Raw genomic sequence first — 26,836 nt, 5'->3', positions numbered from 1 at the left:
TGTAGACTACCACATGCTGCCCTACTGTCAGTCTGGGGAGGGTGTAGACTACCACATGCTGCCCTACTGTCAGTCTGGGGAGGATGTAGACTACCACATGCTGCCCTACTGTCAGTCTGGGGAGGGTGTAGACTACCGCATGCTGCCCTACTGTCAGTCTGGGGAGGGTGTAGACTACCACATGCTGCCCTACTGTCGGTCTGGGGAGGGTGTAGACTACCACATGCTACTGTCGGTCTGGGGAGGGTGTAGACTACCACATGCTGCCCTACTGTCGGTCTGGGGAGGGTGTAGACTACCACATGCTGCCCTACTGTCGGTCTGGGGAGGGTGTAGACTACCACATGCTGCCCCTACTGTCAGTCTGGGGAGGGTGTAGACTACCACATGCTGCCCTACTGTCGGTCTGGGGAGGGTGTAGACTACCACATGCTGCCCTACTGTCAGTCTGGGGAGGGTGTAGACTACCACATGCTGCCCTACTGTCAGTCTGGGGAGGGTGTAGACTACCACATGCTGCCTTACTGTCGGCCTGGGGAGGGTGTAGACTACCACATGCTGCCCTACTGTCAGTCTGGGGAGGGTGTAGACTACCACATGCTGCCCTACTGTCAGTCTGGGGAGGGTGTAGACTACCACATGCTGCCCTACTGTCGGTCTGGGGAGGGTGTAGACTACCACATGCTGCCCTACTGTCAGTCTGGGGAGGGTGTAGACTACCACATGCTGCCCTACTGTCAGTCTGGGGAGGGTGTAGACTACCACATGCTGCCCTACTGTCGGTCTGGGGAGGGTGTAGACTACCACATGCTGCCCTACTGTCAGTCTGGGGAGGGTGTAGACTACCACATGCTGCCCTACTGTCGGTCTGGGGAGGGTGTAGACTACCACATGCTGCCCTACTGCACTCTCTTCACTTCTCTCACGCTCTCGTATCCTCTTTCCCCCCGTTTCCTCCAAACAATAACAAACATGCATGCTGCCTTGGCACCGCCTCTCTGGGTGTGTGTGTGTGTGTGTGTGTGTGTGTGTGTGTGTGTGTGTGAGGAAAGCGAGAGCTAAAGCCAGTCTCATTTCAGCCGCGGCAGCTTAGAAACTGAAGTGACAACATATACTCGATGTTCACGATTATAGTAATGTACTACATCTCATGTAGAACAAGCCGTGATACATAGAGTATACTCAATATATCGCCCACCCCTAACTCAAGCCCCACCGGCTTCCCACCTGCGAGCCAATTGTGTGCCTAGGGACGACTGACCAAACCAGAGTACCACTGTCCCAGTGCTTAGACCTCTACATTACCCAGACGCCCCAGTGCTTAGACCTCTACATTACCCAGACGCCCCAGTGCTTAGACCTCTACATTACCCAGACGCCCCAGTGCTTAGACCTCTACATTACCCAGACGCCCCAGTGCTTAGACCTCTACATTACCCAGACGCCCCAGTGCTTAGACCTCTACATTACCCAGACGCCCCAGTGCTTAGACCTCTACATTACCCAGACGCCCCAGTGCTTAGACCTCTACATTACCCAGACGCCCCAGTGCTTAGACCTCTACATTACCCAGACGCCCCAGTGCTTAGACCTCTACATTACCCAGACGCCCCAGTGCTTAGACCTCTACATTACCCAGACGCCCCAGTGCTTAGACCTCTACATTACCCAGACGCCCCAGTGCTTAGACCTCTACATTACCCAGACGCCCCAGTGCTTAGACCTCTACATTACCCAGACGCCCCAGTGCTTAGACCTCTACATTACCCAGACGCCCCAGTGCTTAGACCTCTACATTACCCAGACGCCCCAGTGCTTAGACCTCTACATTACCCAGACGCCCCAGTGCTTAGACCTCTACATTACCCAGACGCCCCAGTGCTTAGACCTCTACACTACCAGATACCCCAGTGCTTAGACCTCTACATTACCCAGACGCCCCAGTGCTTAGACCTCTACATTACCCAGACGCCCCAGTGCTTAGACCTCTACATTACCCAGACTCCCCAGTGCTTAGACCTCTACACTACCAGATACCCCAGTGCTTAAACCTCTGATTACCCAGACGCCCCAGTGCTTAGACCTCTACATTATTCAGATGCCCCAGTGCTTAGACTGATTGATTGATTGATTGATTGAATTGATTGATTGAAAACTTTATTAACAGAATGGGTACAATATAGTACGGCTCAATACAAACAATTGTTAAGGGGATGACCTCTACATTACCCAGACTCCCCAGTGCTTAGACCTCTACATTACCCAGACTCCCCTGTGCTTAGACCTCTACATTACCCAGACGCCCCAGTGCTTAGACCTCTACATTACCCAGACGCCCCAGTGCTTAGACCTCTACATTACCCAGACGCCCCAGTGCTTAGACCTCTACATTACTCAGACGCCCCAGTGCTTAGACCTCTACATTACTCAGACGCCCCAGTGAAGATGAATGAATGAATGAATGAATGAATGAATGAATGAATGAATGAATGAATGAATGAAAACTTTATTTAACAGATTGCAGAATGGGTACAATACAGTACGGCTCAATACACACAATTGTTAAGGGGATGCAGACCAGAGAAAGACGTTTGTCTTGTTTCCATCAGGGTCCCCCATTTTCAATTCATATAGACATTTATGACATACACAACATACATGACATTTATGGCATAGGGACATATAGGTATTTAGTACTGATACATTTGTGACATAAGCGGTATTCAAATATACAGTACTGTTACCCCTAGATCCTGACAGAGTATATACATGTGATGGGGCCTGGTATCGGCCAATACTGAAAGTTTACGACAGTGTGTGTGTAATCACTATGTAATTCCAGCATGATTACATTTTCCTTCCCATGTTTCTGGTCTTGTCCATATTATATAACATACGCCATTTAACATAACATGTTGCTGCTGCCAGGTGAAAACCTTTTATCTCCAAATGGGTCCAAACCTGTCAGGAATTCAGAAAAACAAACTGTGTTCTTGAGGTTCTGCGTTGTGGTTCTGAATGGGCTTTGAAGGACCTTTTTGGATCATGAAACCCGGTCACAATTCACCTGATGGCAGTAATACGCCATCTGGTGGACGTTTTTATCCAAAGAACCTTACAGTACCATGAGTACAGACTTCTGTGAGATTCAAACCCCATGACCCTGGCAATGCAGCGATAATCAAACCCCCTGACCCTGGCAATGCAGCGATAATCAAACCCCCTGACCCTGGCAATGCAGCGATAATCAAACCCCATGACCCTGGCAATGCAGCGATAATCAAACCCCCTGACCCTGGCAATGCAGCGATAATCAAACCCCATGACCCTGGCAATGCAGCGATAATCAAACCCCCTGACCCTGGCAATGCAGTGTTAGTTCTGCTCCAAAACCCAACGGCGACCTATAGCCCCTTTTAAGCCCATGTGTCGGGCGCAGCGTGATGCAAGATGTGACCGGTAGCCCTCTTGAGAGTGGACTCTGGCATGCCGGAATCAATTCATGTCAGTTGATTCTCCCTTTTGAGGTGAGGCTGGGTCTAATATTCAACCACACGTCTGTTAGCGGGAGGCGTCGACTTGGTTCACCACACTCACCTCGGGTCCCCTTTACTCAAACATCCCAGTACAAGTTTCCACACGAGCGCTCGCCCCTCGTTGCGTAACATCCTGTGTTACTTATTCAAATGGTGCTTGTTCCTCAACTATACTTTCTACACCGGGCTGGTTGATCCAGTTCAGGGCTGGTTGATCCAGTTCAGGGCTGAAACGAGACACGGCTGCTCTCATCAGGGGCACATCAGCAGCTGAACTGGTGATGTGACGTTCGCGAACGATCCGACTCTTTTGAACGGCTCTTTGGTACGAACGAAGGGAACCGAGTCATACTCTGTGTGGGAGCAGAGTGGAATCTCTAAAACTGCAACATTGTACCAAACAACATCCTCGATAAACTCCCAATATGTCCAAAACTCTGCCGCCCGCATGCTCACCTCCACCCGCTGCTCTGACCACATCACCCCTGTCCTCCACCACCTCCACCCGCCGCTCTGACCACATCACCCCTGTCCTCCACCACCTCCACCCGCCGCTCTGACCACATCACCCCTGTCCTCCACCACCTCCACCCGCCGCTCTGACCACATCACCCCTGTCCTCCACCACCTCCACCCGCCGCTCTGACCACATCACCCCTGTCCTCCACCACCTCCACCCGCCGCTCTGACCACATCACCCCTGTCCTCCACCACCTCCACCCCAGCCGCTCTGACCACACCACCCCTGTCCTCCACCACCTCCACCCGCCGCTCTGACCACACCACCCCTGTCCTCCACCACCTCCACCCGCCGCTCTGACCACATCACCCCTGTCCTCCACCACCTCCACCCCAGCCGCTCTGACCACATCACCCCTGTCCTCCACCACCTCCACCCGCCGCTCTGACCACATCACCCCTGTCCTCCACCACCTCCACCCGCCGCTCTGACCACACCACCCCTGTCCCCCACCACCTCCACCCGCCGCTCTGACCACATCACCCCTGTCCTCCACCACCTCCACCCGCCGCTCTGACCACATCACCCCTGTCCTCCACCACCTCCACCCGCCGCTCTGACCACATCACCCCTGTCCTCCACCACCTCCACCCGCCGCTCTGACCACATCACCCCTGTCCTCCACCACCTCCACCCGCCGCTCTGACCACACCACCCCTGTCCTCCACCACCTCCACTCGCTGGAACTGAGCCAAAGGATCCAGCTCTCTTCAAAGAGACGTAATTCCCATCACTCTTTTGAAACGAACTCCATTTGAAGTTTGGTACATACCGCGTCACCAGTGGTACGTACTGCTACGCCAGTGAGACAAACTAAAGCCAAATGAGCAAAGTAGCCTATAGTATAGACTCACGTGAACAGCATGTATAAAAAAAAAGAAAAAAAAAGCCATACATGGCATTGCTTGGGAGCCCAGGAGTCTCAGGAAGTTCCAATTCCAGTTACACAAGCTCCAAAAAGCTTCGATTCCTTCAGACGATTCGAGTCAAAGTGAACTAATCGAGGACAAAGAATTGAACTGCCAGTCCAGCGCTACTTCCTGGTCATCTAGCAGCAGGCTAGTGCCTACGGTCACACGCTGCAAAAACAGAGAGACTCCGGCTCAGCTTTTCCCCCCAGGCCATCAGAACACTGAACTCTCCATTCACAAGTACACAGGAGCACACACACACACACACACACACACACACACACACACACACACACACACACACACACACACACACACACACACACACACACACACACACACACACACACACACACACACACACACACACACACACACACACACACACACACACACACTCATGCGGCAACCGCTAAAACTATCACTTAAACAAAATGTCGCTTTATAAAAATAGAAAGTCACTTTAAAGGAAGGAGGTACTAATAGTATAGTTTAGACACATTAAGAGTTCAAATTGTAAATTGTATATAGTATAGTAGTGTATAGGAACCAGTTTCTCAGGAACTCAGCAATTTTTTTTTTTTTTTACCATGCATATCTTGTGTCTTACCTATTTTATTTTGTCTATGTTTATTTTTTCTATGCCTATTTTATTATTGTATTTTGCACAATCAATGCGGGCAAGACCACCCGCATTTCACCGTATGCCCTGGTATGTATGTGACAAATAAACCTCTTGATTCTTGATTCTTGATTCTTAGGCTCCACCTAGTGGTGGGTTGTTGTGCTACAGTGCAACATGGAGAGAGACGGTGTTTCCTCTAGTCTCTCTGCAGTGGTCGGCCATCACAGCTGGGAATGTATCTCCACAGCTCAAAACCATGTTAAATCATTGATACCACTACCCCCCCCCCCTCTTATATATATAAAGGGATATTGTTACATTGTTTCAATTATAACTTCTAGAGAAAAAAGAGAAAACACACTATTGTTGAAGTGCTAAACCACCAGAGACGGGATGTACACTCGTAGCCTCAATACAAAAATGATTTATTGACACAGCCATCATTTCGACAGTCGACAGTCTTCCTCTGGATATTTGAGAATAGATTAGAATATCCACTAATATCCTGAAGAAGACTGTTGTCTGAATGTTGGTTGTGTTATATTTGCATCGAGTCTACGAGTGTGCGACTAGTACCGACTACCTTCCTTCATACTTCATAACTCAGTTAACACTTGAATCATAAACTGTATCCAAAATACCAGTTTTTGCACTAGCACCCCCCTTAAAATACAACCAAGAGCCATTGTTTCAGTTAAAACTTCAATCATAAAGTATCCAAATAAAATTGCTGTATGCAACAACACTGATCCTCTCCTCATCTCCTCTCCTCTCCTCTTGTTTCCTCTTCTTCCCTCCCCTCTCCTCATCCTCTAATTTCTTGCCTCTCTTATCCTGTCCTCTTCTCTTCTCTTCTCTTCTCTTCGCTTCTCTTCTCTTCTCTTCTCCCCTCACTTCTCCTCCCCTCCTCTCTTATCCTCTTCTCTCCTCTCCTCACTTCTCCCCTTCTCTTCTCTCTTCTTTCCTCTCCTCCTCTTCTCTCTTCTCTTCTCTTCTCTTCTCTTCTCTTCTCTTCTCTTCTCTTCTCTTCTCTTCTCTTCTCTTCTCTTCTCTTATCCTCTTCTCTTCTATTCTCTCTTGTCTCCTCTCCTCTCCTCTTGTCTCCTCTCCTCTTGTCTCCTCTCCTCTTGTCTCCTCTCCTCTTGTCTCCTCTCCTCTCCTCCTCTTGTCTCCTCTCATTCTCTCCTCTCCTCTCCTCTCCTCTCCTCTTGTCTCCTCTCCTCTCCTCCTCTTGTCTCCTCTCCTCTTGTCTCCTCTCCTTCTCTCCTCTCCTCTCCTCTCCTCTCTTCTCTTCTCTTCTCTTCTCTTCTCTTCTCTTCTCTTCTCTTCTCTTCTCTTCTCTTCTCTTCTCTTCTCTTCTCTTCTCTTCTCTTCTCTTCTCTTCTCTTCTCTTCTCTTCTCTTCTCTTCTCTTCTCTTCTGCTCTCTCCTAGATGTCCTATTCCCTGACCAGGTTTGCTATCTATGAGACAGTGAGGGATATGATCGGGAGCACCAGCCAAGCGCCCATGCCCTTCTACCAGAAGGTCCTTCTGGGGGCGTTTGGAGGTAGGACCCCCCCTCCCTCTTTCCGTTTCTCTCTCTCTCCTTCTTACTCTCTCGCTCTTCTTAGGCCTTGTCCAGACTAAAAAGATGTTGATCTGTTTAGTTTTCATTTAGTTTTAAGGTTTCCGTAAAAACGAAAACGTCTCAAGATAATAAGTGAGTGCCACAAATTTACAAAATAAATGTCTTTCCTGTTTCTTTTATTTTGAAACCCCCCGACCGGAAGTGTTATAGTGTCTGTTGCTAGCAGCTTAACTTGTATCGGCCGGTTCTGTGCTTTTCGAGCTAACGTAACGTCATTAGTTTCCAAGGGAGAGGAGAGAAAGACCGCGGCTCACATGCAGCTCAAACTACCTGTTGGAATAAATTAATTGATTGATGTTTAACTTGTCCCTGTGTGTGTCCAGTCATTTCGACTAGCAAACGTTGTATTTAACGTTACCTCAGGATACCACTGTCTATTGTATTTAGTTGGTTAGCTATTTAGCTAATGTGGATAGCATTTTGAATAGCATCAATGCTAGCTGGCTGGCTACAGCTTTATTTACTAAATTATGGAGGCTTTTAATCGCCAAGGTAAGAGAGGATTTGTCATGATCAACTGAAGGCGTATGCTATGGAACAATATGGGCTTGGGTTTTCAGAAAAAGGCCAGCTATGTGACGCTAATTATTTAGCTAATGTTGGTAGCATAGCTTGCTGGCTACAGCTCAACACCATGCCATGGGGATACTATTTACTAAATTATGGAGGCTTTTTAATCGTCAAGGTAAGAGAGGATTTGTCATGATCAACTGAAGGGGTATGTTATGGAACAGTATGCTTGGCTACTACTTGGGTTTTCAGAAAAAGTACATTTAGCTGTAAAAGCCCGATCAAGCTCTGTAACACTGTTAAGGGAGATGTCAATCTGTTGTCGACGGTGGTTGGTGATGTTTGGCTGAGTTTTATCACATGCGGCCATGCGGGTAAGGGAGAGGTGGGCTATGCGTCATCGGTTAAGGAGAAGACGCATATCGCTTGTAAAGATGGTGACGCAGTGGGAATTGCGCACTCTGGGAGCTGGTATCAGAAAGTACCGTCTTCAGGCTGCCAGAACGCAGTTCCGTGTGGCAGAACGATGCAAACGATCAAATACTTTGCCTAAAACGACCAAAATCGTTTTAGTCTGGAGTGGACATGGCCTTAGTCGCTATCTTTATCTTTCTTGCTCTTGCTGCTCTTGCTGCTGCACACACTCACACACACACACACACACACACACACACACACACACACACACACTCACACTCACACACATACTGTGTGCACACACACACACACACACACACACACACACACACACACACACACACACACACACACACACACACACACACACACACACACACTATGAAGCCAGAACCAATAGACATCCCCACCTTAAACTCTGATATGCACTAACAACACCACCCCTCTCCCCCTCCTCCCACACTGTGCAATATATAGACCACCACTACTGTTTGACACTGTGATTGTTGCATATTCTGTATTAGTATTGTGATATTGTGTTTCTTTTTTATTACATGTGTGAACCAGCACCTTCAGTTCGAGTCCCTAATTTCGTTATACGACATTGTATAAAGACAATAAAGTCTATTCTATTCACACACACACACACACACACACACACACACACACGCACACGCACACATGCACACATGCACACACTCACTCACACATATACTGTGCACACACACACACACACACACACGCACACGCACACACACACTCACACACAGTACTGTGCACGCACTCACGCACACACTAAATTCTTGTTCTCTGTCAACAGGTTTCACAGGTGGCCTCATAGGAACGCCAGCAGACATGGTGAATGTGAGGTGATGACATGAACACACACATTCTATTTCTGTGTCGGCACCTATCGCTGTAGAGAAGCTCTCAGAGGCCGTAGAGAAGCTCTCGGAGGCTTTAGAGACGCTCTCAGAGGCCATAGAGAAGCTGTCGGAGGCTGTGTAAAGAGGCTCTCGGGTCAGAAGCTCTCAGATGCTGTAGAGAAGCTCTCAGGCTGTAGAGAAGCTCTCAGACATTTCGCACACCTCATGAAACACGCCAAGTGCAGCAGAGGTAGTGACTGGGCTTGAGAGCAGTGAGGCGGGACTTCCTGTTAAATCACACAACCTGGAATCTGTTCTGTCAACAAAATGAAGAGGAATGTGTTTCAGTGGAGGCTGGCAACTTACCTGAACCACCCTTGAAAGATTATAAGAGGAGGAACGTCATTCTTACTTATTTGACAATGATCGTCATGCACCTGTATACTTGAGCTAAATCATTATCCCTGTAACATAGCTATTTGCAAAGAAATAGAACTTGGTGTTTTTTTTTATTTAAACTTGACGGACTCATTTTTTAATCGCGAAGCTAGCAGCTTCCTTGTCGACTGGAAACAAGGCGATTGCCTGGCGCACTACCGTGAATGATCTGGGCGTGAAGTGGGGCACAGAATGCAGACATGCGCTAGAACTAGGGATGTCCGATATTATCGGCCTACCGATATTATCGGGCCGATATCGGCATTAAAATGTGATATCGGAAAATATCGGTATCGGTTTTCAAAAAAAAAATATATATATATATTTTTTTTTCTTTACATTTCTATAACCTTTATTTACCCAGGCAAGCAAGTAAGAACAAATTCTGATTTTATTTATTGTCAAAAGTATGCATAATGTTGTGTTAATTCCACAACAAGAGATATGTAATGTTAATTACCTGAAATTATTCAGTTTTTTGGGGGGGAAACCCTGCATATATCGGTTGATATCGGTATATCAGTATCGGTAAAAAAAGCCAATATCGAGCATCCCTAGCTAGAACCATGCATTTTAGCTTTAGGTTCTTCTGTTGTGAGTCAGCCTGTATCACACACAGGTCAGCTACCCTGCTATCTGAAGGACAACGAGTTCAGTCACACTTTAGTTTGGTAATCCGTTGTAGACCCTCAACATATTGTCATTAGTGTGTCAGATGACTGTCTGTAGGACGTCATTCCTTGGTGGGCCAAGCTGCAACGCTGTATATATACCTATCCCTTACCTTAACCATAACCATTTATAAACCTATCCCTTACCTTAACCATAACCATAACCATTTATAAACCTATCCCTTACCTTAACCCTAACCATTTATAAACCTATCCCTTACCTTAACCATTTATAAACCTATCCCTTACCTAAATTCTAACTATTATAAATCCATCCCTTACCTTAACGGCTTAACCATTCCCACACTACCTACAAATTAAAACAAATAGTTGAAAGTCTGTTGAAACTACCCCGTTGACTGTCTACTGATGGTCCGTTGAAGGTCTAGAAGGCTACCCACAGTCAACACTACTGATAAGATGTAGATAGTCTACAATGGACTCTCCTAAATGAAGAACAACCTTGAGTTCTTTAGGGAGTGCTCTACGTCAACAGCCACTGTGTCCGTAACAGTTTAGCTGTCAGTTTAGCTGGGCGATATGGCCTAAAAATGTAATCTTTTTTTCACACCACATCCGATTTACGATTTTTATAGATTTTTTTTCTCTTAAAAACTAGAAACGCCAAGGAAATCATTCAAATAAGCTTTGTTTTTATTTGACACAAAATTTTTCAAACCAAGATGAATTTCCCTATTGGGATTGAAGTGCAAACTTAACTTTCACCAATCTTCACTTAAGTGCAAATCTAACTTTCACCAAACATCACTTTTTGTAAAATAAAAGGTGACTCTTAAAAAAAATTATTATATTTTTTGTGAAAATCGATTTTCATTTTTTAAAACCGTCCTAAATCATGAATTCGATTTAATCGATAAAAATCGATTAATCTCCCAGCCCTAAGCTGTCTGTCCTAGAAGTGCTCTGTCTCAGTGTAGAACTCTCATTCACAGAAACCCGTTACTCAGCTGCCAGTTATGACGACATGAGTAGACTATTTGTTCACTAACAGCAGTTTAGGCACAAGGAAGACAAACGGTGTCAGTATCTACCTGGGTCACCAGGAAATTATGTCATGAGTAGGACATAATGCTCAGGACATAATGTAAACTCACACTACCACACTACTTTGTAAATCAACATTATACCATTGTTGATCTTGCCTCACAGAGAGAGAGAGTGGGCATCACCAGTAATACATCTAAGAGCAGAGTGATATATACAGTAGGTATCACCAGTAATACATCTAAGAGCAGAGTGATATATAGCATCCAAGGACATAAGGGTGGTAACAGCAGCATGTCTATATATTACTGTCACCATAATCCAAGACATACAGTTTGAACAATTCTTTTTCTACTAAACATGGGAAAGCAGGTTCTATTTCTATACAGAACGCCAAGTTTCGGTTGCAGTTTTATAACCAGAATATGAACTTTAAAAGTGAATTCATCATCAATCCAGATATGGGACTCTTTCAAATGGTAAATGGACTGCATTCATATAGCGCTTTTATCCAAAGCGCTTTATAACTTATGCCTCACATTCACCCATTCACTCACACATTCACACACCTCACCATGCAAGGTGCCAACCTGCTTATCGGAAACAATTATGGGGTTAAGTGTCTTGCTCAAGGACACTCCGACATGCTGCCGGGAGGAGCCGGAATCGAACTGGGAACCTTTCCGATTACCAGACCACCAGCTCTACCTCCTGAGCCACTATTGCCCCTTTCAATAGCTGTACTGAATAAAGTGCTAATCTGACGTTTGCTATAATGGATTTTCTTAGCTCTTGTGAATAGCATAGATGTCGTTTTATCAGCGTTTACCAGCACCCGATAGGAAACCCACGTGAACACGGGGAGAACATGCAGACTCCACACCGAAAGGGCTCCTGTCAGGCTGCTGGTTAGCGTAGAGGTCTAAGCACTCGCCTACCACCTCAGAGACTCTGGGTTTGAATCCAGCTGTCCGGCTCCGGCAGTCGTCCCTACGAACACAATTGGCAGTGTTCGCAGGTGGGAAGCCGGTGGGCTATGAGTCCTGGTCGTTGCAAACAGCGACTCCTACTGGTCGGTCAGGGCGCCTGTTCAGCAGGGAGGGGATCTGGGAGAGATAGCGTGAACCTCCTCGCTGTCAGGTGAAAAGAAGCGGCTGGCGACTCCACATGTATCGGAGGAGGCATGTGAAAGTCTGTACCCTCTCCAGACCGACAGTAGGGCAATGCGGGCAACGACCAGGAAGGAAATTGGCATAACGACTAAATTGGGGATGGGAGAAAATGATGGCCTCCCGTCATGTTTTCAACCCAGAACCTTCTTATGAGGCACTGCACCACCGTGGTGCAAACTCAGACTCAGACTCGTTCTGATCTACACACCTTATCCTTGCGAAGATATCCGGGATATTAGGTTACATCCAGCATCCAGTTTACTCAACCCTGCCCCTAACGATCTGTGTTTCCTCCCAGGATGCAGAATGATGTCAAACTACCACCAGAGCTGAGGAGAAAGTGAGTGTTTTAAACTACTGCGGGCTAGATCCACAAAGAATGGATTGCATGGTGCAAGTTGCACCCTTACTTACAATTCATTATGAATTGAAAATGGGGGACCCTGATGTAAACAAGACGAAAGTCTTTCTCTGGTCTGCATCCCCTTAACAATTGTGTGTATTGAGCCGTACTGTATTGTACCCATTCTGCAATCTGTTGATACAATTTTCATTCAATCAATCAATCTGCACAGTGATTGATTGAATGAACATTTGATTACTGCCCTACACTGTAATCATAGTAATCATAATAATCTGAACTAACCATCTCATACTATAGTCTACGCATATACTCTGTATGATAGCATGTACGGCAGTGCTGTATATATACCCATATTTATGTTTACATTTATATTCTTATATTTACCTCATATATATATATATTAGAGGTGGGCATAGATTAATTTTTTTAATCTAGATTAATCTATCTGCAATCCTGGATTTAATCTAGATTAATCTAGATTAAAATGGCAAAAAAAAAAAAAAAAAACCTGCCGAAGGCATTCAAAATATGTGTGTTCTACCCAAATAATGACCAGAAGTAAGTCCTTACTTTTTCTTTCCTCCTTATGTTTCTCAGGCCAGGTGGCCCATTACACCATGAGCCCATCTCCCGTTTCCAAAATGCATTACAGACTGTTTGAAAAAGCTGTTTTGCTTTGATAATTGGTAATGAAATATCAAAATAATGTTCAATAAGATGTACTTGTGTTTAATAAGTTGTTTTATTCAGAAGTTAACACAAATAAATAATATTACCAGTACAGTACAGTATCTAGCACACTCTCAAGATCAAAACAGAAAGAATCATTTCAAACTTGAACTATGTGACATGGCTTGAATCAACTGCTCCAGTGGAGTTGCTCAGTGGCCAATGGTGTCAACTGTGGTTGTACTGGGCAGCTCCCAGGTGTGAATGGAACTGTGTGAATGTGAAGCAGGGCGTTCCTGAAAAAGAGCATCTGTGCTCAGCGAACCTACCCTGGGTAAATAAAGGTAAAAAAAAAATTTGTAAATTTTTTTTTTTTTTTTTTTTTTTTTTTTTTTTAGATTAATGCGTTAATTATATTATCGTGCGATACTAGTATAGCGTTAACGCCGTTAACGGCCCAGCTCTAATATATATATATATTATATATATATCCATATTTGTCTGAATATACCTGCATTTAACTCCTCTATATATTTACGTATACACCTGCAAATAACCCTTAGCTCTGTATGATAGCATGAACAAATGCTGTATATACTATATTTATATATATATTAGGGATGTCCGATATTATCGGCCTACCGATATTATCGGCCGATATCGGCATTAAAATGTGATATCGGAAAATATCGGTATCGGTTTTCATTTTACATTTCTATAACCTTTATTTACCCAGGCAAGCAAGTAAGAACAAATTCTGATTTTATTTATTGTCAAAAGTATGCATAATGTTGTATTAATTCCACAACAAAAGATATGTAATGTTAATTACCTGAAATTATTCCATTTTTTTGGGGGGGAAACCCTGCATCGGTATCGGCAACCGGTATCGGTTGATATCGGTTGATATCGGTATCGGAAATTAAGAGTTGGACAATATCGGTATATCGGTATTGGTAAAAAAGCCAATATCGAGCATCCCTAATATATATATATATATATATATATATATATATATATATATATATATATATATATATATATAGGTACATACATATCTATCTATCCACACCTGTCTGTATTTACCTGCACATAGTCCTTTTACATACCTGTAGATACTATATCTATAACTGTACATATCCTACTCTTACTAGTTACGCTGCTGGCCAGTATGACTACTACCATACTGTCTTTACACTATCACTGTACATATTAATACTACAACTCTGTACATACATCTGATTAGCACTACACTCAGTAGTAGTACTAATTTGTATATTTTGTACAAATATCTAATACACACAGCTGTTGCTAGTAATGGAAGTGGTGGGTTAATTAAAGGTGAATTAATCCTCTTGTGTGTCTTCTTTTGTCCCTTCCAGCTACAAGCATGCCTTTGACGGACTCATTAGAGTCTTCAGAGAAGGTAAGAGTGCACAGTCAACGAGTAGGCCGCGACTCCATATTCTGCCCGGTAGCCCCATGTCTGACGTCTGACCTTTGCCCTGTCCTCTAGAGGGGCCGAGGAAACTCTTTTCGGGAGCCACCATGGCCTCCAGCAGAGGAGCCCTGGTGACGGTGGGACAGGTGAGCTATAGAGCCGATAGATCTAGCTAGAACCGATAGATCCTTGTGATGAGCGTTCCTACAGTAGGTCATTTATGTCATGTACAGTATGTTATGTACAGTAGTAATTTAGGTTGTGTACAGTAGGTCGTTTAGGTTGTGTACGGTAGGTAATCTAACCCTAACTAACCTTACTGTCATGCACTTGTCCTAATATACTAACCTACACTGTAGCACTCAACACTTTGATGAACATTGTTGCAGTGGTGTGCCCTTCCTGATGACTTGTCATACAGAACTTGTAAGTCGCTTTGGATAAAAGCGTCAGCTAAATGTAAATGTTGTGTACAGTAGGTCATTTAGGTTGTGTACAGTAGGTAATTTAGATTGTGTAATGTAGGTCATTTGGTCATTTAGGTTGTGTACAGTAGGTCATTTAGGTCATGTACAGTAGGTAATTTAGGTCATGTACAGTAGGTCATTTTGGTCATGTACAGTAGGTTATTTAGGTCATGTACTGTAGGTAATTTAGGTCATGTACAGTAGGTTATTTAGGTTGTGTACAGTAGGTCATTTAGGTTGTGTACAGTAGGTAATTTAGGTCATGTACAGTAGGTCAGTGCAGGAGTCCCTTCAAATGGTTGGTATATAAGAAAAGATCAATGTAATTTGTTTCCACTCCTCATCATTTAACTTCATTCCACTCTTATCTCAAGAGGTGACTCAAGTTTAATTGTGACTTCATTAATCGTCAACAACATGTTTGATACATAGACTGACCTTACAAAGTATGTCAAATTGATGAGCTATGAATGTAATAATACTAGCATAACGTTACATTTCTCTACAGCAATGGTTCTCAAAGTGGGGTCCTTGAGAGGGTTCCAAAGGGTCCCGGGAAAAATGGGGAATAGTTTACTTTAACTTTTTTAGTTTCACTAAAACGTTATTCACTACAAGTGTAGTTCAATGGGAGAATGTTAATGATTATTCTGATCTTAGGTTTCTCTCTCTTTTCAGTTATCTCTCCACCTACAGTATAGACAGTTATAGAATTCTGGATTAATTCACATCTAACAACAAATATCTTCTCAGATGGGGGTCCCTGGAACAAATGGGGGTCCTTGACATATTACATGTCTATTTGGGGGTCCTTGACATATTACATGTCTATTTGGGGGTCCTTGACATATTACGTGTCTATTTGGGGGTCCTTGACATATTACATGTCTATTTGGGGGTCCTTGACATATTGTCTATTTGGGGGTCTTTGACAAAGTTTGAGAACCACTGCTCTACAGATTTAACATGTCATGATTCCATCTGAGAAGAGTACTTTAATCTAAAGTATCTCAGTTAAATGAAATATTTTCAAAATTGCAAAATTCTAACAATATTTTCTCAATATTGTAAAACCAGCTGTTGCGATACACATTCTGTTTACATACCTAATGTCACAGTGAAACCATTACATACCTAATGTCACAGTGAAACATGACATACCTAATGTCACAGTGGATGTCACAGTGAAACATTACATACCTAATATCACTGTGAAACATTACACATACCTAATGTCACAGTGAAGCAGGGCAATATTATGGGATACTCTGGAGGGATGATGCACTCCTTTTGGTACTTGCACTGCATTACTCTCGACAGAGGCTTTAGGTCACATCTGGGAAATATTGGAGCCTTGGGTCAAGTTCAAGTGGATTTATTTAGATCTTAGGCATCTAACAAATATGACTAATTTCTTGTGTTCCCCTCTTCTCTAGCTGGCGTGTTACGACCAGGCCAAGCAGCTGGTGTTGGGCACGGGCGTGATGGGAGATAACATGCTCACACATTTCCTCTCTAGCTTTATTGCTGTGAGTATCACATCTTCTTATTGGCTGTTGATCAGGGATGTGCACAGGACTTTAGAGGGGCAGGTGCTCAAATGCTGAAAAGGGCACTATACCTGTGTATGTTATAACCGAGCGCGAAAAGCGCGCAAGACAGATTTTTGGGGGCCCTTTTTGGGTAGGGGGGGCCCCCTTTTTATGCGTTTTGGGGGGTTTTGGTGATCAAATATTGAATATTGAACTATAATAATCAGTGCAGGAGCTCACTTATCCTTGAAAGACACTTTTATCACTGACTTAAAAGGCCCATACATCTCCATAAATGTTCAGGGGGGAGGGAATAAGTGCTTACCCTACAGACCCAAGAAGTGCTGTATAGGGGAGAATGGGGATAGTTGTCACACTTTTTGCTCTAGTGTGAATTGCTCATCATCAAAACATCTTTCAATAGTCATTCCTACATTAAATTGAAGCTTAAGATTAGGGGTGCACCGATATGAAAATTGGCCACCGATACCGATACCGATTGTTCAACTAACACAATCGGCCGATACCGATACCGATACCGATAATTGTGGCAAAAAATAAGTATTTTTAATTTTTTTTAATATTTTTTTTAATTTTTTTTTTAATTTTTTTTTAATTTTTTTAATGAAACTACTGTATATTTGTATGTGTGTTTGTATTTGTAGGCCTCTTTACTTACTTAAAAAAGGAAACATCAAGAAATATGTTTATGGTATCACTGATCCCTCTCCCAGTATCGTCTGGCGGCCTGCAGAGGGATACTATTTTCTCAACCAGAGCTTTCAACCAATGCAATGGAACCATTCTGGCGGCCTGCAGCGGGATACTATTCTCTCAACCAGAGCTTTCAACCAATGCAATGGAACCATTTTGATTGACAGTCGATTCGGCCAATTACGCCACACCGCTAGCACCCACCTCCTGCTTACCACCAAGCGAATATTCATTTTTCTACTTCGGGGCATGCCGCCATTGATCTGCTTGTGAGAATGCGAGTCAAACTCAGAACCACAACAAGCTAATAAGTTAGCTGCCCGGCAGTGCCCGCCGACCAGCGCGCTCCACAGGATGGCCAAACGAGACACAATGATTTTACTGCAACAAATGTTATAATAAAACAAAGCCTTTCTATACATTTGTCTGGTTGAAAACTTTATTAACAGATTGCAGAATGTGTAGTTGGGTACGGAATGAGCAACGGAATGTAACCGAGCTATGCACGGCTTGCTTGCTATCTTCGGGTAAATACTATGCTGATGTAATTGAACGTGTAACTAACTATAATAACGTTAATGCCACAAAACGAATGTTTGTGTCATTTTAACAGCAGATACTTTCTTAAATGCCATCCTCCCGACAGAGCGGTGTTGATGGGGAGCTCTGATGGATTCGCTTGGTTGTGTTATTACATTAGCATTGAACAGCTAACCGAAAGCTAGGGTTAACTAATGTTAAAGGTTTAGCCATAACGTTACGTTGGCTAAAGTTGGGGCTATTCTTAATCCAGTAATAATGGCTGCAGACCTGCAAGCAAAGTACAGCAAGTTGGCAAAGGAGTATTCCAACGTAAATCACATTTTCACCAGTAACGTTAGTCGTCTGCCTCCCGGCTATGAACGGACTCGGAGTAATGCCTTGCTGCTATGGGTAATAATAATATGCTGATGTTATTGTCCGTGTAACACTAACTATATAACGTTAATGCCACAAAACGAATGCCTTGTTAATCATAAATAGTAACTTTGATGCAGTAGCTTGTGTGTGTGTGGGGCGGACGGCGGGCGTTGTGCAGGTAGGTCGCGAGTGATTTTTTTTTTTTTTGTCTTGACGCTACACAAATGGATGGTTAGTTATCGGCGACTGCTATCGGCACATTTGAGCTTATCGGCCGATAGGCCGATAGCAGTCAACAAGGCACTTATCGGCCGATACCGATACCCGACCGATATATCGGTGCACCCCTACTTAAGATGTTGGCTTGAAATGTGTATCCCTCTCATTTTCGAACGTATTGTAACACTCTGACACATTGTGACAATCAACCCCATCATGGTGATGGTTGTCAGTCACACACTATGGGGTTGGTTGTTACCATGTGTTTTAACACTTTGGATGCCCAACCCGAGTTTTCGGGTTGAATGCCCATAACGAGAATATTCGTTTTTTCTCGTTTAATTTTTTATTAGCGATCTGAATTCATATTTCATCAACCGAGTCTACTGTTGGAAAATCAGCCACCCCAGGCGCTCGGATGTGAAAAAAGCGCCCCCTATCGTCTCCCAGATGGTAATTCACCCTTTTGGATTGGACTCAATGAAAGTGAATGAGAAAAAAAGACCCGGACTCCACATTTTACTTCTCACTCATGTAACCGGGGTCGATCAGCTTCATGCTGGACCCTCAGAGCAGCGGGGATTATGTGTTGTACAGTATACGCGGTGGATCAATAAAAGGATCGATTTTCGGAATGGCGATCAGGAATTGGAATAATCCATTTGGATACCATCTGATCTCAGGTAAGGAATCTATGTTACCAGTATTAGGATAATCAGACCCATTTTCACGGAGATATAAGCTTTTTCTTTTTTTTGTGATATGGCTGTTTGACTCTAAAGGGCTCCGCACACAGCGGGCGATTTTAGCCAAGCGACCGACTTTTATTGCGAGCCGACCGACAGAATTGTATCGCCTCCATTGTTATGAATGAGACAGCCCACACGGCAGGAGATATTGAAGCGATGGTCGCGCAGCTATTTCTGTCGCCTCGCTAAATATCGCCTCAATCCTATTTTTTGACGCGACAGAACAAGGACAGTGAGGAAATAACATGACTTCTACAGTAGAAGTAGTACAGAAGTTCTACTGGTGTATCATTTGTACACCATTAATGTATCAATACATTCATTGATCAATAACCTACGTATTATTACCATGCTACTTATGTTCATTATTATTAACAGGAACCATTTAAATAAATAACTTTAGTTTGAGAAGCTATAGTGGCCGCTTGTCATTAACTAATAAATGAACAATGCGCCACGATGCACCTACTAGATGTTTTTATACTCGGGTAACAAAATAAGTTGTGGATGTTGACAGAGTTTAATGTCCAGGCTGCAGCTGATGTGGTTTATAAGGTTTATTGTCCAAAGAAAATGATGGTTGAGAACAGAAGTTTGCGTCTTTAGTGAAAACACATTCTCTCTCAGCTTGTCCAATCGGTGGTAGTGAACGTATCGTAGCGATCAGGCATGCAGTAATGTCAGGAAGAATGAGGAGTGGTTGTATTCGTATATGGTGGTTTAATTCCAGCTCAATATGGGTTTTACAGGTTAAATACTCCCTCGTAAAGCACAACACAGCTACCTGCTAATATATATACGCTCGCTTCACGACAAACTAACGTCCGGTCCCGGCCGGCGGTCCGTCCTCCTATATCTCCCGGGGGGAAACACCCCCCAGCTAAACAGAGCGACACATAGCTTATTATACCTGAACGGTCGCCTCTGGTGTGGGGGGCCAAGCGATTGTCGTTGAGCGACAGGCGATCGCATCGCCAGGCGACGTCGGTTGCCCGCCGTGTGCAGACCACTTAAGAGCAATCAGGAACTGAGAGAATCGATTTTCAGCGCGCGGCACTAGCGTGCACACGTACACATATACTATCGATAATCTAGCGTTTATTTGAAAACTATTCATAAATAGGCCGACAAATGACAACGTTCTAGAATATTACAGTACGGGGCGATTATCATGGAATCTTTTTGTGAAATCGAGGGTTTTTCTAAATGCTATGAAACGGAAATGAACCGATAAAAAAACAATCTGCTTCGACAATGTTGACTGGAAATAGTAATTGATAATGCGACGGGCAGATTAGACACATAGCCATAATTTAAAACATAGATTAGGTGATATTAATGCTAACATTGAAGTGGATGTGGGCATTCAAGCACTAAATGTGTGCCCCCTAATGGGAACATCTTAAAAAGAAGACAAGAAGGCAGAACTACATTTGAAAGTTTAATTGCATTGACAAGTTGACAAATACATAACTTAATGCATCTTAACATGAACATAAACAGGAAACAGATCTTTAGGCCATCCTATATAACAAAATAAGAACACAATAAATTGGCCTAACAATAATAGCCTACACAACATGTGACAACCAACCCCAAATAAAATGTGACGACCAACCCCAACTGGAATGTCTTGATAGCATCAAGGCTAACAGCCATCTAACAACTAGCTAACAACAATCTAAACTATAGCTATCCCTTCACACTTTTTAAGGGTAATAATTGTTTCATTATAAACCAATTGTGTAAAAGCCTAGAAGAAAAATACTGAGGAGCGGAATATTTATAAATGGACATGAAAAACACAAAAAGTCCTCTCACCTCAAATTCAGCTGTTTCACTCCAAAGATGACAATGTAGGTGAACTCTGACCCCAATTCTGGACATTTAAATACCAAAGTATGGGAGACAGGACCCTCTGGTGGTGAAATATAATGAATGTGACAACCTACCCGTGTGACAACGTCCCCCGTTCTCCCCTATTCTGTATTGTTTAATATAAATGCATTTTTCATTCCAATCCCGATTTGTATTTGAGATTCCCAAATCCCATCGGACTTGACTTCTTCGTGTCCGTCAGTGAGTGTAATACCAGCATTCAACTGTATGCGCCACAGCGGTTTCTATCATCATCATCATCACCACCCACGCTATGCATAAAATATATAGGTCCGCGGAGAGGCACGCTGAGGAGGCCGTGCAAACTGCAATGGAATACGGGGCATCTCTCTCTCTCTTTACCTAATGATTTTGATTATATCCTGACACTTTTCAGTTGGAAGGGCAGTGCGCAACAATTTTTTTTAAATTTTAAATCTTTTTTAAAGGGCACTTTTTTTTGGCTCAAAAGGGCAGGTGCTCAAGCACCCCTTGGGCTCTATGTGTGCACGTGCCTGCTGTTGATGGTTAATGTTTATAGCAGGGGTACTCACACTCTTGTTTCCACAAATACATTTTACATAAGGTCAGCAGTCCAGAACAATGCAAGTAAAATGCACCGACATAAATCAACATCCATAACACACATTCAGTTGTACAGTATAGTGGCTTGAGCTAGTGGGAGAAGTGGCGCTGTTTGCCTGTAGCCAGTGCCTTGAACCTCGGCACAAAGGATGTGACCCCCAAGTGTTCATTCGTCGAACTGCATCCCTCGTTATTTCGCAAAGCTCCCACAAAACCGCACATTAGTCTTTATATTTATGTTTTTTGATAGCGTATTTCAGTCGGTTGGTTGGTGGGGTAGAGAGTGACGGCTCATTAGAATCACTGCCGAGTCGATCACACCAGTGCTTTTGACATTGTACCAGAGTAAACATATCCACAGAAACCGCCAACGGGTGCACGACACACAAGAATACACACAAGCTGACAAACGCCTCAGTGAAAGTCGAGGATTGGTTATCTTGCGGTCTGCAATGCGTGTCACGCACGCGCACACAATGTAAATACATAATGCACGTTCAATCACACAACGCGTTGGAAACAAGAAAATATATTCCTATATTAATTTACATCTAATGTGACAGTGTTTGCTCCGGAGTTTGAGAAGCCCTGGTTTGTAGTGTATCTGTGTTCTGGCCTCTTGTCACTCACTCACTCACTCCTATAACCTGTTTGTTTATCTGTAGGGAGGCTGTGCTACAATCCTGTGTCAACCTCTGGACGTGATGAAGACTAGACTCATGAGCTCCAAAGGAGAATACACGGTGAGCGGAGCCTTCCATCAGTTATCAGTCCAGTGGATACAGGTGTTTCTTTAGCTAGGACAGCCTGAGGGACACTGGGGTTTTCAGGAGTAGTGCAACATTTTACCAGGCGTCTATTGTTGCCATGACGAAAAAAGTTAAAAAGGTGTTTATAAACGTAAAGGTGCTATAGAGAACATTAATCCAATCAGGTGTATTCCACGTGGGGAAATGGGAAGTAGACGTAGTACAACATTCATTTTGGACCCGCCAATATCTTTTTTTATGATAAATTCATGAATCAATAATTTTTTAATAATTTCATCCTCTCCCACTCCCTTTGCCATTGTCCACCAGTCCTCTCACCGTGTGTATGTGTGTTTGTGTCTTTAAAGGGCGTAATGCACTGTGTGCGAGACACCGCTTCGCTGGGTCCCCTGGCGTTCTACAAGGTAAGAGACGACCACACCCTGCATAATAGCCAGTACTGCAGTGGTCACTGCTGCCGATCCTTTTCTTACACAGTGATGTCACAATGCCTCCCTCTCTGCAGCTATTTTGTGTCCCTCCTATTCTTTTAAGTTGAATACAATTTGGGACTCAGAATTGTGCATATGATGTCACAATTAGTGATAATCCATCCGAACGATTAATCGGGCAGATATCTGCCATTTTTAAATAACCGCTTTCTCAAAATCTTTAAAAAGAAATTCACAATAAGAAAGTTGTGAATCTCGTCAGATGCTGAACAATTCCTTGTGGATTCTGACTTGTGAAAAGAGAACACAATTTTACTATATATGCGATTTAAATTGTGCTCATTCAAGGATAGTGGAAAGACTTTAAAACAGTTTTTTTTTAATGACAATTTATTTTAATAGAAAGAACGAAATAACAAAAACATCAACGGATATCTGACAAATTGTTATTTTAAACATCGGTATCGACTCAGAATTTCCTGAGCTTTCCTAACCAGCTTGTCCCGTGGTTTTGCAGGGTCTGGTCCCGGCAGGAATCCGGCTGATCCCTCAGACGATTCTCACCTTCATGTTCCTGGAGCAGCTGAAGAAGAACTTTGGCATCCGCATCCTCTCCTGAGCACGCTCCGTGACCTGACGCTCTGCCCGCCAAAACCTCCTGAGCACCCCCCCCCCCCAACGCGCAAGCCGAGGTCATCCGATCTGTCGTCTGATCTTCTCTGCCTGCCCTGCTTCGCCCTGGCCTTAATTGATAGAATCCTCGGTGGGCGGCAGGCACGAAATGTCGCTACGTAGAGTGGCACTATGTGGTACAGTGGTACACCATGTGAGACTTTTAAAATGAATGAAAATCTATTATATTGTATCCCCTTCCAGAGATTTAACCGTGGGCATTGTTTTAAAACACAGGGCGACTGGGTAAGGCCTTTAGCACTGCCATTCAACCCCCCTGTCGCTGCTCTGACCAATCACAAGGGAAGGAGGAGGGAAGACAGGAAGTGAATTAAACGTGTACGTCCCTGTGCATGTTTTCCCTCTCCCTCCCCACCTCGCTTTCGTTTTTTTTTCACCGGGAACTGGAATCCAAACCGCCGTGGTACGTCTACAGTCGGCCCGCTCTCCGGTGAGGGCAAACGGCGACCACGAGGCCTCAGTCTCACGGCAAACTGTGGGAGACGCCGCTCTCCGGTGACATGGCCGGCACAAGGCCCAACGTGGAGCCAAGTATAGGTACCTAAACGTTGTCTTTGAAATTACCTTAGAAATGGGAGAATACGGTTAGGGATGTTTAATGTTCACTTTAGGGCTTAGGGCCAAACTGAGGTTTTTAAGTTCGAGTTGAGGAGGTCCATCCCAACATTTCTGCGATTCCTGAAGATGATTTATGTTTCCTGTAAGCACTAACTACAAATTAGTTTAAATTTTTAATTTATGCCTAAGGCTGTGAATGTGTTTTGTCTGATCCTGCATCCTTAATTTCAGCACTGGGATCAGTGCTCCGGTGCTTTACGCTTTGGCGGAGAACAAGCGATGTGTAATAGTTGCATGAATTGCTAATTGTGTAGCAATTTGATCTGTGCCATTCTCACATACAGTAGATAGCAGTTTTTCTTTTCTTCCCAACAGCCATCAATCACAAACGACACATTCATTGTATTTATATAAGGAATTGGAATGCAAGTAAATGCATCCTGGGACATGGTGGTTACAATTTGAACACGATTTGTCTTGTTAATTACATGATGTTTTAGAACCGAACACGTGTGTGTTTCAATAGTCTTTACAATTTATCTCTACTAGATGCCTCCTTTGCTTCAGCCACATTTTCTTCACCTTATTCTCTGTACCAAAACCTACTAAATTGCTCATTTACTGTTTTTAGGAAAGGAGAATGTTTATAGGGAATTGAGTAATTATTGAACAGGCCAGGCTTACGTAGTAAGGCTGTTTGCAAAGGATTCTTAGCATTTGTTTTAATCTGCTTGGAGTATCGGAGTGGGATTTGCTGCACATTGCATTGTTCCTGTAGGTGGCAAACCCCACGCACACATGTTAAGAAGGATTTATTTGAGCCAGATTCAGCATCTATTCATATTTGGCTGATGATTTGGGGACTGGCATTGAGGGTTGGGGTCTTATTCCTGTTCATAAGGGATTCTGTACAGTGTAACGTTTTAAATTGTTGATCTTCTAATCAAATCGCTGCCGTTGGGTGACATTTTTGTATCTTACAAAAAAAAGGGGAAAACATTTTTGGAATTAAGAAAAACAACCTTATTGATGCACGTGTGTTCCTGAAGTCATACACGGGTTGAATAGGTTTTGTCTCAATGTGTCATGAAAACTTGCCCGCAACACAGAGTATTGTGTACACTTTCAATCCATGTAAAAACATGAGAATGATACAAATTCGAGGTATGATATTTAGCCTGATCACAGTGGACTGTGGAATGCTGCCTGTTTATGAACCTGCTATAATGCCTATAGTGAATTGCTATACATATGTAATTGGCCTATCTCAAACCCTGCCCTCTTTTCCTGATCCTCTGATTGGAGTATCGGGAAAAAAGGGCGGGGTTTGAGAGAGGCCAATTTCATCTGTATGACTTTCAGCTACACCAGACTTTGACCTATCTCAAACCCGCCCTCTTTTCCTGATCCTCCAATCACAACTGTTGCTTACACTTGTGATAGGAGGATCAGGAAATAAGGGCGGGGTTTGAGATAGGTCAAAGTCTGGTGTAGTTGAAACAGTGACTCAGGATACTGCAGGGCACTTTATTAACCCCTGGCTTCTCACACCAACACATCTATGTAGATATATACCTTTTTCTTTTCTTACACACCTGTCATTACACAGAGACATGCTGCGCTGCAAATATATGTATCGTTTTTACAGGTACAGTAACTCTTGTGTCTGAATATAGACTAAAATCACTTGCAAAGCTTTTATTTTTTTTTATTTGCAGTGCTTTACATAACTCATCTCATAAATATCCTATGGCTGTAAAATCGGTAGTTATTGTCTCTTATGAGAGAGATTTGGACTCGATTCAGTGCTTTAAAGGTGACAAATGAGGCATTAGCTCTGTGCTCTGCCTGCCCTGCAGTCAAGTTGCCTTATGGTGTCTGTCCTCCAGGGGGCGGTATGGTACTGTGTGAAATTTGTGAATGAGACTGCCAGTAGTTGGGATCTGAAAGTGAAATCATAAAGTGCATACTACTAAATGAGTACTACTGAGTTTGTGTGTGGTTGTGGTTGTGTCACCTCGAGACTTGATGAGTAATGCAATTTTGATTAGCCATAATCTGGAGTATTGGGAAATTGCCATATTTCACACACACACACGCACACACTGCTGAAACTGGAGGGACCCACAGCTTTGAGAAGCTGGGAATTTATTTGTATTTTGTAGACCATGAACTAATAATGTTGGAATAAAAATACTAATGAAAAACGGACTTGTTGTGTCATTGATTGGTGTTTTTATTTCTGTGTGGATATCGGTTTAGATCTAAGGCAGGGGTGGGCAACTTTGTATATGGTGAGAGCCACTAAATGTCCACACTCAATCTGGGGGGCAGCATTGTTTATCGGCAGTCCCGCCAGTAGTACCCCATCACCAGGGGTGTAAAGTACTTGAGTAATTGTACTTCGTTACAATACTTAAGTACTGTTTTGGGGGATTTGTACTTTACTCTAGTATTATTAGGTTTGTATACTTTGTACTTTTACTCCATTACATTTCAGAGAAAAAATACATACTTTTTACTCCTTACATTTAAAATGCAGACCTACAAAGTACAAAGTACAAATC

At 43.5% G+C, this 26,836-nt stretch overlaps 1 protein-coding gene across 1 annotated transcript in view; it reads left to right on the top strand.

Moving 5' to 3' along the window:
* slc25a10b (solute carrier family 25 member 10b) overlaps positions 1-26,434 on the top strand; it is a 52,658-nt gene extending 26,224 nt beyond the window's left edge. The window contains exons 3-11 of the mRNA XM_084319235.1: positions 7,025-7,139; positions 8,968-9,016; positions 12,598-12,639; positions 14,715-14,758; positions 14,849-14,919; positions 16,677-16,769; positions 22,483-22,560; positions 22,935-22,991; positions 23,536-26,434. Coding sequence (XP_084175361.1) covers positions 7,025-7,139; positions 8,968-9,016; positions 12,598-12,639; positions 14,715-14,758; positions 14,849-14,919; positions 16,677-16,769; positions 22,483-22,560; positions 22,935-22,991; positions 23,536-23,637 — 651 coding nt within the window. The 3' untranslated portion in view covers positions 23,638-26,434. The remainder of the gene's footprint in view (positions 1-7,024; positions 7,140-8,967; positions 9,017-12,597; positions 12,640-14,714; positions 14,759-14,848; positions 14,920-16,676; positions 16,770-22,482; positions 22,561-22,934; positions 22,992-23,535) is intronic.
* The last annotated feature ends 402 nt before the right edge of the window (positions 26,435-26,836 follow it).

The sequence above is a fragment of the Notolepis coatsorum genome (genome assembly GCF_963971535.1).
Source record: "Notolepis coatsorum genome assembly, chromosome: 7".
NCBI classification, from domain to species: Eukaryota; Metazoa; Chordata; class Actinopteri; order Aulopiformes; family Paralepididae; genus Notolepis; species Notolepis coatsorum.
The sequence above is the reverse complement of the archived record's forward strand: the minus strand, read 5'-3'. Positions and strand labels throughout refer to the sequence as shown.